Consider the following 13051-nt stretch of genomic DNA (forward strand, 5'->3'; position numbering starts at 1 on the left):
GGATCCAGCTAGAGAATGGGTGGAAGACGTAATGTTAGATTGGGATCTTGAGGATATCAAGCCTTCTGGCGGAAAATATACCTGGACCAATAAAAGATTAGGGCCCAACCACATAGCTGCTCGTCTGGACAGATTCCTTGTCCAATCCTCTTTCCTCTCATGTGGCCTAACTGCCTCGTCTAAGATTCTCCCAAATTGCACATCTGACCATAAACCCATCAGTCTCGAGCTATCCCTTGATGGAAACCTTGGCCCAATACCTTTTAGATTCAGTCCCTTGTGGACTCAGCAAGATGGTTTCCAGGACGTGGTTTCTGAAGCTTGGAATCGACAGATCCTGGGATCTCCTTTCTATGTGTGGGAAGAAAAATTGAGGGGCCTTAAAAGAAAACTCAAGGAGTGGGCTAAAAACCTGAAAACACCCACTGCCAAGAGAAAAGAATCCTTAGAAAACCTTGCTGCCCATCAATCTGCAATGGAGAAATCTGTTATATCTCAAAATCTGATTCAAAGAGAAGTTGAGCTGCAAAAAACTCTCCATAGAGACAGTAGGGAAGAAGAGGAGTACTGGAGACAAAAATCCAGAAACTTATGGCTGCAGGCTGGCGACAAGAATACCAGTTTCTTCCACAAGCAAGCCGAAGCTCGCAAGCAATTTAAATCTATATCAGAAATTCGATCCCAAGACACAGTGGTCAAAGATTTTGAAGGCATCAAAAGTGTTGCTTACACATTCTTCAAAGAGCTTTATACGGCTCCTGAAAATCCTCCTTTAGACCTCCAAGCCTACCCCTTTGACCGAATCCCTCATTGTGTTCATGAATCTGTCAACGCTATGCTGACGGCTCCGATCAGCATGGATGAGCTCAAGAAGGCTTTGGACGGCATGGAGCCAGATAAAGCTCCCGGGCCTGATGGGTTCAATGCCAGATTTTTTCAATCTTGCTGGTCTACTATCAATAAAGATCTTTTGAGAATGATCAGGAAATCTCAAGCCTGTTCCAAGATCGGAGGCAGCACCAACTCGGCCTTTTTGGCCCTGATCCCGAAAGAGAAAGGAGCTACGGATTTTGGCAGATTTCGACCCATTTCACTATGTAACACCAGCTACAAACTGATCACCAAAACAATAGCCAACCGTCTCAAGAATGTTTTGCCAGATATCATTCCGGAAAATCAAGGAGGTTTCATCAAGGGGAGAAAGATTTTGGACAATATTGTGCTGGTGCAAGAAGCAGTTCATTCAAGTTGCCAGCGAAAAGAAAAAGGCATGGTGATAAAGCTTGATCTAGCAAATGCTTTTGACAGGGTGAAACATGATTTCCTCTATGCTGTTATGAGGAAATTGGGCTTCTCTCCCTCCTTCATAAATTGGGTGAAAGCCTGCATCGGCTCTCCATGGATTGCGCCGCTGGTCAATGGCCGCTCAACAAAGTTCTTCAACGCATCAAGGGGATTAAGACAAGGTTGCCCGCTGTCCCCGCTCCTCTACGCTATTCAAGCCTCTGTGCTTAGTTTCCAACTTGATAGCTGTCAACAAATCCAGACTCTGCCAGGACTCAGAATGGCTTCCAATGTTAAAGACATTAACCATGCCCAATTTGCCGATGATACTCTGTTGCTTGGAGGAGCGAGCATAAACTCTGCCAGATCCTTTAAGAAGGAGCTGGACACTTACAAGGAGGTCTCGGGCAGCAAGATAAACTACCGCAAAAGCACTATCTATGGATGGAACTGCTCGGTCAAGGAACTGGCTGATATTGCCAGGCTCTTAGAGATGAAAGGAATTCAGACCTGGGAGTTTCTAAAATACCTGGGGATACCAATCTTCAAATCCATTCCCAAAGTTGCTCATTGGATGCCCATGCTTGACAAACTAAAATTAAGAATTCAAGCTTGGGGAGCCACTTGGCTGAACAATGCGGGGAAGGTTGTCCTGATGAAATCCGTTCTCACAAGCATGCCCCTTTATCAACACTCCATTATGCTGGCTCCCAAAACCTTCATCAGTAAAATGGACTGTCTGCTGAGAAGATTTCTATGGGAAGGGGGGGAAAATAATGAAAAAAGACTCCATTTAGTTAAATGGGACACTATTAAAAAACCAATGCTGGAAGGAGGTCTTCAATTAAGAGATCTGGGTGCCCAGAATCTCTCTCTGGGCACCAAAATTCTTTGGAATATTGTTGCTGGAAAGGTGAGCTGGAGTAAGAGAGTGTTGTGGAAGAAATACTTCAAAGGACAGCGGCTGAGGTGTTTGGACCAGCCTCCAAAAATCAGCAAAGGTTCTCCGATTTTCAAACTCTGTCTTACTGCTATGGAACATTTCAGTCACAAACTTTACTGGATACCAGGTAATGGGAAAAAAATCAGAATCTGGGAAGATCCAATCCTAGGTGAACAGCCTCTGAATCAGGTTGAAGGACTGACAAACATTAAAAACTGGCTACAATCCAATAACCTGAACACCCTGTGGGACATTTCAAATTGGACAAATGACAATGGACGACGGTGGGATAGCTGGTACTTGGGAGAGATCCCCCAAAGGCTGCAGACTGAAGCTTCACTTCTTATAGACAATCTTCAAGGAAAATCTCCAATCAAAGCAACAGTTAAAGACAAAAGAGGGTGGGGCTCCACCTCAGGCAGCTACACAGTTTCAGAAGGATACAAAAGCATAACAGCTACTACTAATGTCCCCCCTGATCCTACTCAATGGAGATTTATTTGGGCCTTTCCTTCGCTCCCCAAAATCGACTTTTTCTGTTGGACGTTAGCCCATAACAGCATTCTCACCAGAGATAATCTGAGAAAACGCGGAATGGAAGGGCCATCCAGATGCCCTTTGTGTTTGTCAGAGGAAGAGTCGGTTAACCACCTGATGTTACTATGCCCCTTTGCCCGTGAGGTCTGGAGGGGGGTCCTGAGATCAGGAGATGTGGAGCTTCCTGGTAACATTCCTGCCCTGCTTCACAATTGGATCAAATTGTCCCCGTTCAATCTTACAAAAAAATGCCTCCTCAAAACAGCCTGGATTTGGATTCCTAAATTTACCTGCTGGAAACTGTGGTTGGAGAGGAACAATAGGCTGTTCAGGGATGAAAAATGCAACTCTAGCAAAATCATCATAAAAATCCAAGCTTTACTGGGAGAGACATTGGACACCAAACATGGTTTAAAGAATGAAGCAGCTCTGGACAATACGGAAGAGATTTGGTTCAAAGAACTTGTTCCAAACTACGATCCCAAAATCATACCTCCAGCTATCCATCAAGCTAACTGGGAAATTCGCCTGGAAGAACAGGAGTTTATCAAATGGCGGTCTGCTTTGGGGGAACACTGTCTTTTCTTCGACGGGGCCTCTAAAGGCAACCCCGGAGCTGCAGGTGGGGGTGGGGTTATTCTGAACCCGGATGGTTCAACTGAAATTCGGTTCCACTGGGGGCTGGGCATCGAATCCAATAACAGAGCAGAAGCTCTGGCTCTGTGGCAAGGGCTCAAGCTGGCTATCAAAAGGAATCTGCTGACTTTGTCGGTCTTTGGAGACTCCAGGCTGATTATACAAGCTTTGAACCTCAACTCAACTCCTTCGCAGATTCAATTAGCCTCCATATTCAAGAAAATCAAGTTAAAGCTGCTCCAATTCCGGAAAATATCCTTCTTTCACATTCTGAGACATCTGAACAGTCAAGCCGACCTGGAAGCCAACCTGGGCTCTACCCGTTGCAGAAGATCACTACTAGTTAACTCAGAAGAATCGACTTGCATTATCCCTTAACTGCCGAATGGAAGGGATTCTGCCTCCAAAAAAGCGTGCTTAAGGAACCAATTAAATCTGCAGGGGCGGGATACGAACGAGGAGAGCTTTCTGTCCCTGAGAAAGGCATTAAAATCAGATTCATAAACATTGCTACCCATCTGGACGCTTGGGCTCAAAGACTGGTAGCCAGAAGCGGTAAAGGATTGACCGCAAACAGCAGAGAGAACCGAGCTGATGATTGGGTTCCAGGTCTCACTGGACTGTCAAGCCATCAGATGGGCGAACATAAGTTGGACTCCGGGCAGAGGAACAGAAGCGTCATCGGTTGGGCAATGGAAATTCTAGGACTGATTCACCCTTATCCCACTCCAGCATAGTAAAAACACACAGGCTCTCAGATCTGATGAAGCACTAAATATGTGGATCGAATTACCTATGTGATGTAATTTCAGTACGCGGCAGCTGTTTTGCCGCTTAATAAAATCCATACCCGTTAAAGTCTAAAAATAATAATAATAGGAATTTAAAATAAAGTTATAATTATGTCGATAAATATGCCTATTTTGTAATAGGGTTTTAAGTTTAATTTAATTATCAATAATTATTAAGTGGATGGTAGAGATTTAACCTTCATAGAATATTTTGAATTTATTTCCAAAATAGTTATGCTTTTTTACCCTTTTAATTAAATTCATTAATTAAAAAAAATGTTATATGAACAAGTGTCATATGAAATGAGTTATTATTTTTTGGGCATGTGGTATTGATAAGGGATGGTATTATAACAAAGCCTATTTACAAATTAGGTATCTCCATGATAATGTGGGGTGAATCTCCATGGTTAAGAATCTTGTTACATGATTTTTTAAAATGTATATATGTTCAACTTATACATTAATTATTTTTATCATTAATAATAATAATAATAACTTTAAATAAAGTCATAATCTAATTAATTTGTATGATTATTTTTTAACAACTTAAAATGTATGATGTAGTAAGTGTTTTGATATTTATTATGTATTGATGTCTCTAGACATTTACTAGTCATTTAATTTATATGGGTGTCACTTGTTTAGTTTATTTTTATGATATTATTGCGAGACAGGTACAATAGAATGATGCTTATCGACTTTTACTAACTATTTAACTTACGCATAGTCTAACTTATAGACTAAATAGCCTTTTTCACCTGAATTCACCATCACCAAAATCCCACAATACAATTTCAAGATTTTTTGTTATTTAAAATACATTTTTGAATGCATAAATGGGTTCAACAGCTTTGAAAACCCCTAGAGCACTCGAACTAAACAACTTAAACTCAAGTTTTTAAAAACCTCTGTTCAGATTTTGATTAAAATTAACCAAAAAATGGTGGTGAAAAAGGTCATTTGGGCCATTTCCTTTATAAGTTAGACTACACCTTTAATAAAAGACCATTTCGGCCATAAGTTAGACTACACCTTTAATTTATATGACTACTCTAATAATTTTGTGTTTTTGTAGGGTGACCTTTTTCTCCGTACTTCAATAATTTAACTAAGACTTTACATCTTTATGACAACTTTACTTGAAGAAAATAATTTTAACTATTTTAATGTAATCTTGAAAAATCTATTATTTTCAATATTATTTTTTATATTAAATATTTATTCATAATAATATCTAAAAAAAACTTACTTATAAAATAATAAAATAAAATATCTTAATTTATATATATATATAATTTTACCACTTCCAAATTTCATAACCATAAAATAGTCTCTTATCTTAAAGCTAAAAATTCGAATCTTTTAATATATTCTAAATAACCTCTTAACAAAAATAAATGGAGAAACTAAAATAATGATTTAAAAATGCCTTCGGGAACACTTTGCTTCGTGGAAAAGTTTAGAATATAACTATGAGCATGGTAAGTAAATATTATATATTATAATTTACTTTTCATATGTAAAAATATTATTACAAAACAAAATCTTAATATGTGAATAAGTTATTTCTATTTTTTTTATTTCTTTAAAAATATTATTACAAAACAAAATCTTAATATGTGAATAAGTTATTTCTATTTTTTATTAAATTTTAACGTGTGAATTAGTTATTTCAATTTTTTTTGTATGTTTGGCAGGATTATATCTTCATCATATTTAATATATCACTTAATTGGGATGGGAACCAATGATTTCACATCAAAAAGTGTCTTAACAGAGCAATGGATCACCATCTATCCAAAACCCTATGGACCATTTCAAACATCTTTTAAATATGATGACACGTTACAATTTGCATTATTTTATAGGTAAAATATTACTTTGAAATAAAATTTAAATATATAAATGTATATTTTTAAAATTTAATATTAATTTTTTTGGTTTAATTAATAAATTAAATGTTTGTTTGTTTTTAATTTTATTTTTGGTTACATTCAAAATTTTGCAGAGATTTTTAATAATCACAATGGCTAAGAGCATGTGTTTCCTCTTAAGAGCTCACAAACTCAAAACCAAAGGGGGTAGAGTATATATGCCTTCGTAGACATATCAGTCAAATGGCTGGGCGGATGTGGGTCCCTTATCTCACAAACAAGGGAGTCTCATACACCAATTGGTGTTTGACTTGGGATAATAATAATAATAATAAGTTTAAGTTGTTTAATTTGCAAACTTTAAGTAATTTATAGATTTCTTAGAGTGCGTAATCCATTTATACATTCAAAAGTTCACTTTAAATTACAAGAAATCACAATCTTCCAAAAAATTATATTACCTAATTCTTTCTGGCAAAAAACTACTACCAAATTCTGACAAAAAAAATCATTTCAACTATTAATTAAACTAAGAATATAACATGAAATGAAAATAAATAAATTATTTAATAATAATAAAATTATTATTTAAATAATAAAAATATAAATTAAAAAAACACATTAAAACATAAAAACCATTATTAATTTCATAAAACAATATCTTGCATAGCACTCTTCCTCACCTAACTTTTAAACCTTAAATATTTAAAAAAATCCAAACATAATAAAACTTCAAAATTCTCAAAACATTACATAATATCACACAACAATTCCCTAAACCCTAAATTTTTTTAAAACCCCAAAAAATCAACAACATACATACACATCCACAATATATATACATATCCATTACATCCCATTACCTTGAAACTCACCTACTCCAAATCATATATATATATATCCCAAAATTATTCAAAATTCAATAACACATTGCATAATATCATATATAAAACCCTCTTCAAAACCAAATGAAAAAACAAAAAAACAAAACCGATATATACATAACTAACAATACAATATATACACACATACGGTGTATATCCATGACATTCCATGGAAACTCACCATCCTTTACATCCCATTACCTTGAAACTCACCCACTCCAAGTCATATATATATATATATCACAAAATTATTCAAAATTCAATAACACATTACATAATATTATATATAAAATCATCTTTAAAACTTAAATGAAAAAAAAAAAAAAAAAACTGATATATACATAACTAACAATAAAATATATACACACATATGGTGTATATCCACAATATTTCATTGAAATTCTTGTTGGAAACACTGAGAGGGGGTGAATCAATATTTCTTTTCAATTTTTTTTTTTTTTTTTAACAAAGTCGTCTACTCGTATATTAAAAAACCAACAGTCCAGTATTCTGGTACAAAAGAGGGAAATTTTGGGAGCTGAGGTTCAAAATTGGGTTCGCAGACCCATAATCCTCGTAGCTTCTATTGATTAAACACAGAACTAGAAATAAACGGCTATATTGCCTGACAAAAGAGCCTCCTAGCCAACAAAATTTACAATGCATAAGTATCAAGGGGAGTGCTGGGTAATAGAGTCATCCGGGAGAGGCCCTCTCCTGCTTGCTCTAGTTGAGGCTTCAGCCTGCTGGCTTTCGGTGAGGGAGCGAAGATGGTCTATGGCAGCTTCCATGTGAATGCAGCGGTCTTTTAAATCTTCGATCTCTTTCTTCCTTTTCTCCAATTTTTTGCGCTTGGAATTTCTATCAGCATGATAATCCTCGGTCAGCTCCTTCACCTGTTTGTTCAATGCATTTATCATGATTACATGAGCTTTACACATGTTACAGTCCTTATTGTTGAAGATGTTTCCCATAGAATTCCTGGGCTGAGCCTGATTAGCAGGTTGATTTTGCTGATCCGCCATTCTGAATTGGGATTCTAAATCAGCAGTACCCCGAGGAGTTTCTGAAGTGGCAGTGTGCGTGAGAACGATACCACTGATCTGCTTGCTCGCTGGATTAGTTGCCAAGGGCCTCAGAACGAAGCTAGAGACAAAAACCAGACTGTTAGCAATGATGAAAGCACTATAGTGGAAAAAAACGTTTACCCAGGATGATGGATGAGCAGCTGAGTTCCGAATCGAGGTGAGCGCCTTCAGACGATGCCTGGGATTTGGAAGGGCACTGTAGACTCTGAGAAACTGAGAGTCTTGACTGCAAACCGAGAGGGGCTCGGTGTTGTCTTTGAGCAAGAAACTGCCCTTATGATCCTGAGATGATCCTTCTAACTGAAGCTCCCGCCTGTAGAGAACCCTTCGCCTCTGATTCTGATCACCATGAGTTGTGAAAGTCCTGAGGGAATCGCTGTCTTTTATAGGAACGAAGAGGGCTCGCTCATGCTTGAATCGAGCAGTGGTAAATCTATTTTTGAAGTCCGGGAGATCTTTGGGGTTGCTTTTCCCCTGTCCTTGAAGTCTGTCTTCAGCATGGGCGTGATCACGCCCTGAGATATTGTCTGGGTTGATTTTTGTGAGGATCCCCGTCTTGCCTGCATTCCTCGAATCCGGAGACCGATGCACTGTCCCGTAACGCCTGTTTTGACAGTCGAGGAGGATATGGTATGATGAAGATAAGATAATCTCAATCCAGCAGCTTTGAAACGGATGCCTGAGGTGACCAATTGTCCTTTGCAAAGGGAGGACGTCTTTACTATGGAATATCCCTGTCATATATTTCATTGTTTTCCTTGACCTGGCCCTTGAGTCTTCCCGTGGCTTTGTTTGCCTGCTCGTCAGCTTCCGCATTGTTGTTTCTTAAAACGTGCTTGTAAGTCACTTTGCTGATGCCCTTGATCTGATCCATAATTCGGCCTTTGATTCTGTTTAAGGCGATTTGACTGAAATCTTTTCCGGAGTTCATTGCTGCAATGATGATCGCTGAGTCTCCAATGACTAAGAGATTTTGAATGCCTAACTTCAGGGCGATGGAGATCCCCAACAAAAGGCTATAAGCCTCAGCCTTATTATTCGTCATGGTGCCCAAACCCCACTCGTAAGTAACAATTATTTTCCCTTGAGGATCTCTTATTATTCCCCCGGCTCCAGCTCTGCCTGGGTTATTTTTCGAAGCCCCGTCAAAGAAAAGCGTGAACCGCTTTTGGTTTTGGACCCAACTGTGGATTTCCTCCTTTGTCCCTCTGAGTTTCCAATCATTCTGCCCTGCTCCTATTCTTGACATGTTTTTTGTTCTTGTTTTGCAATTGAATCTCCCGATCCATTCCTTTACCCTATCCTCTTTGTATTCCGGGTCTGCATGAGAAATCCCATTAGCTTCAATTGTTTCAGCGATAATAGCAGTTGTTTTAGCCAGAATGCTAGCTATACTAGGTTTCTTGTTTTTGAATATACATTCGTTCCTGGCTAACCATAACTGCCAGCAGAGGTTTGAAGGGATGCTGGTCCATATCCTCTTAGCTAGATTCATGTTCTTGGTGGCGTAAGGGAAGAGTTTCCCCCAACCTTTCTGGAGGAGGGAAGTCTGATTGGGAAGATCTCCAATGTTTAGAGGACTGGTTATGAGTTTCCAGCAGGATCTTGCTACTGGGCAATCAATGAATAGGTGGTTGATGGTTTCTTCCGCCTCCCTACACATGAAACAAAGTGATGGACCCTGAATTCCTTTCTTCCTTAGGTTTTCTGCTGTCAAGATTTTGCCATGAAGCAAGGTCCAATTGAAAATTTTTATCTTAGGAAGGCTTTCAATTCTCCATGCTGCTTTGTGGAGTTGCCAATTGTTGATTGCCGTTGAATTTTGGAGTGCCTTGTAACCTTCTTTCACTGTGTAATTGCCTCCGGTTGGATCCCAAACATAGTTATCCTCTATCACTCTGTTTGTAGGAGCTGAACCTGTGAGAGAGAGCTTGAGGTCTTTCCATAGATTCTCCAAACCTGTAGGTAGGTGCAAAGTTCTCCATCCTTTCCAACTGTTTTGATCCCAGAGTGAGATATCGAAAAGAGTTTTAAGGTTGGCTTCTGACATCCACTGCTGCAGAGGTCTGAAATTGATGGAATTTTCCCTAGCTTCAGTACCCATAATTCTATCCTTCCACACATTGATATGCTTACCATTACCTGGGACTGTGGAGATGTGAGGCTTGAGGAGGGGAAGAGTTTTTTTGATTAATTTCCAAACAGGGGTACATTGTCTGTCAGTGATTGCTTCGGAGAGGATGTTGCTGTTGATCCCATTCAGATATTTCCTTTTGATGACCTCTGTCCACCAGGTCCCTTTCTCTTTTAAGATTCTCCATATTAACTTGAAGCCCATTGCCATATTTGCCAGCCTAGGAATTCTGATTCCTAGCCCTCCATTTTCTATCGGAAGGATGACCTTTTCCCATTTCACCAAGCTGAATTTTTTGGTGTTTTGCTTTCCCCCCTTCCATAGGAAGCTTCTAAGAATCAGTTCCATATGTTTATGTATGCTTGAAGGTGCGAGGGTGATGGCAAATTGATAGATAGGGAGGGCTGAAAGAATGGCTTTAATGAGAATTGATCTGCCCGCCAAGTTAAGCCAATACATCCCCCAGCTCTGCAGTTTCCCTCTTAGCTTCTCAATAAGCTTGATCCAAACTTCATTTTTGAGTGCCTCTTTGGCCAGAGGCAGTCCTAAGTACATGAAATGAGACCAATTAGATTGGGCTGGGATTTCCATTATTAGTGAGATTCTTTGGGTTATGTATCTTGGTACATTCCAGGTGTAAATCATGCACTTATTATTGTTTAATTTGCCCCCCGAGGCTTGAAGGAAAAGGTCCAGGATGGTCTTGAATCTCCTGGCCATGAGGCTTGATGCACCTCCGATTAATAGAGTGTCATCTGCAAATAAGGAGTGATTGATCCCTTTTGCTCCTCGGATGATGTCCACTCCTGTTATTTCCTTCAGCTTTCGCTTGTTTTCCAGGTGCAAGCTCAAAGTTTCTGCCATGATGATGTAGAGGAAAGGAGAAAGAGGGCATCCTTGCCTCAGGCCTCTTGAGCTCTTGAAAGCGCTGCAAGGCCTACCATTAATTAAGGGGGCTGTCCAATTTTGTGAGATGCTTTCCATAATCCTGCTGATGAAGAGCTCTGAGACACCGAACTTCTCAAGGACATTCCGCAGAAATGTGTGATTTACCCTGTCAAAGGCATTCGCCATGTCCAACTTGATTATCATACCCTTCTCCTTTCTAGCAACGCTACTGTGTATCGCCTCCTGAACCAGGATTACATTGTCTGTTATATGTCTCTTGGGGAGAAATCCTCCTTGGTTATCGGAGATAAGAGAGGGAAGGATTTTTTTGAGCCTATTTGCCAGAATCTTAGTGATAATTTTGTAAGAGACATTGCATAATGAAATCGGTCTGAACCTGTCAAAGGATTTGGGATTGGGTTCTTTTGGAATTAGCGCTAGATGCGAAGACTTGATACTGCTGCCCATTTTACATTTTGAGTGGAAGTTTTTCACCATTCTTATGTAATCTTTCTTGATGATATCCCAGTGGGTTTTGTAGAAGCTCACCGTGAAGCCATCCGGCCCGGGGGCTTTGTCTAGAGGCATACTATTGACTGACCATTCGATCTCCTCTATAGATATTTCTTTGTCCAGCTCACGATTTTGTGCTTCTGAGACCTTTCTCTCTATAATGTTGGCGAATTCTGGATTGTCTTGGTAGAGAGGATCAGCTGTGAGAAGAGTTTGGAAGTGTTTAGAAGCAGCCTCCTTGATTTCCTCTTGGTCCGTAAGTTCTTTGCCTTCGACCATTACCCTTTCTATGTTATTTCCAGCTCTCCTTACTTTGAGACTGTTGTGGAAAAACTTGGTGTTTTTATCCCCAGAATTGAGCCATAAACATCTCGACTTCTGTCTAATTTCTTCCTCTTCTTTACGATGCTGATTGTAAAGTGCTTTGTACAGCTCGCTTTCTTTCCTCTGGTCTTCCTCCGTTTCTTGGACTGCTTCCTTTTCCTGATTCCACTGCTCTAAGTTCCTTTGCAATTCATTTTTTCCCTTCTTTTCCTCGATCACGTGGTTCCTCGCCCACTTCTTTATGGCAATCCGCAGCAGTTTGATCTTTGTTTCCCAAACGAAGTGGGGGGAGCCTGTTATCTCTGTTGTCCATGCTTCTTTTATCGTGGTTTTGAAGTCTTCACTGGAATCCCATGCTCTGTTATATTTGAAAGGCAGCGGACCCATGTCTTCTCCTTTGTCTAAGTACAACGCCACTGGTTTGTGATCTGAGTTGAAGCCCTGTATTATTGTGCTGCGGATCCTCTGGAAGCTGGTGACTGTTCTCTCCTGTACTAAAATTCTATCAAGTCTCTCTTTGATGTTATTCCTACCTGTTCTTTTGTTTGACCAAGTGTAGCGGCCATTTTGGGGAGGTATGTCTATGAGGTTATGTGTTTGTATAATGTCCTCCAATTTTTCTCTATAGGGATCCATAATAAATTTCCCTCCTAGTTTCTCCTCAGCATTCCTTATTAGGTTGAGATCCCCGCCTAGGAAAATATTCCTCCCCTGTGCTGTCTCAAGATCTTCAATTAGGGAGTCCCAACAAGAAGCTTTGTCCCTGAAGTGAGGGGGAGCATATACGTTGTATATTGTATATTCCTCCTTCTTGTCTGTGCTTTGCATATCCATTCTGATCCACCATCTGCTTTGCCTGTTGTCTATGAGTCTCCAATTACTTTTGTTCCATATTGCCCCTATTCCTCCTGATGCTCCTATTGCACTCGTGGCTATTCCTTCATATTTTCTATTTCTTATCAGGCTGTTTTGGAATTCTTGTTCACTGATTTTGGTCTCCTGGAGTAGGAGGAAGTCTGGGTGTTCTGCTTTAATAAGGTCTCGGACTGCGTTTTCTTTTAGGGAGGAGCCCATCCCCCTACAGTTCCAAGAGACCAAAATCATCATTTACCTGATTTGTTGTGGATCCCACTTTTCTCCTTCAATTTCTCC

The 13051-nt window shown here is 39.5% G+C and overlaps 2 protein-coding genes across 2 annotated transcripts; one reads left to right on the plus strand and one right to left on the minus strand.

The window, feature by feature from the left end:
- The first annotated feature begins 475 nt into the window (after nucleotides 1-475).
- Nucleotides 476-4137, plus strand: LOC149173455 (uncharacterized). Its single transcript, XM_089426703.1, has 2 exons — nucleotides 476-3722; nucleotides 3842-4137. The coding sequence occupies exons 1-2, from the start codon at nucleotides 476-478 to the stop codon at nucleotides 4135-4137; spliced, it is 3543 nt and encodes a 1180-aa protein (XP_089282829.1).
- A 3486-nt stretch (nucleotides 4138-7623) lies between these two features.
- Nucleotides 7624-12733, minus strand: LOC149173456 (uncharacterized). The gene is made up of 2 exons (XM_089426704.1): nucleotides 8763-12733; nucleotides 7624-8704 (listed from the first exon to the last, which is right to left on the minus strand). Exons 1-2 carry the CDS (start codon nucleotides 12731-12733, stop codon nucleotides 7624-7626), a joined length of 5052 nt encoding a protein of 1683 aa, XP_089282830.1.
- Nucleotides 12734-13051: the final 318 nt, after the last annotated feature.

Source organism: Pinus tabuliformis, chromosome 4_2 (assembly GCF_031772625.1).
Source record: "Pinus tabuliformis cultivar Carrire ecotype Pingquan chromosome 4_2, CPIR1, whole genome shotgun sequence".
Lineage (NCBI taxonomy): Eukaryota > Viridiplantae > Streptophyta > Pinopsida > Pinales > Pinaceae > Pinus > Pinus tabuliformis.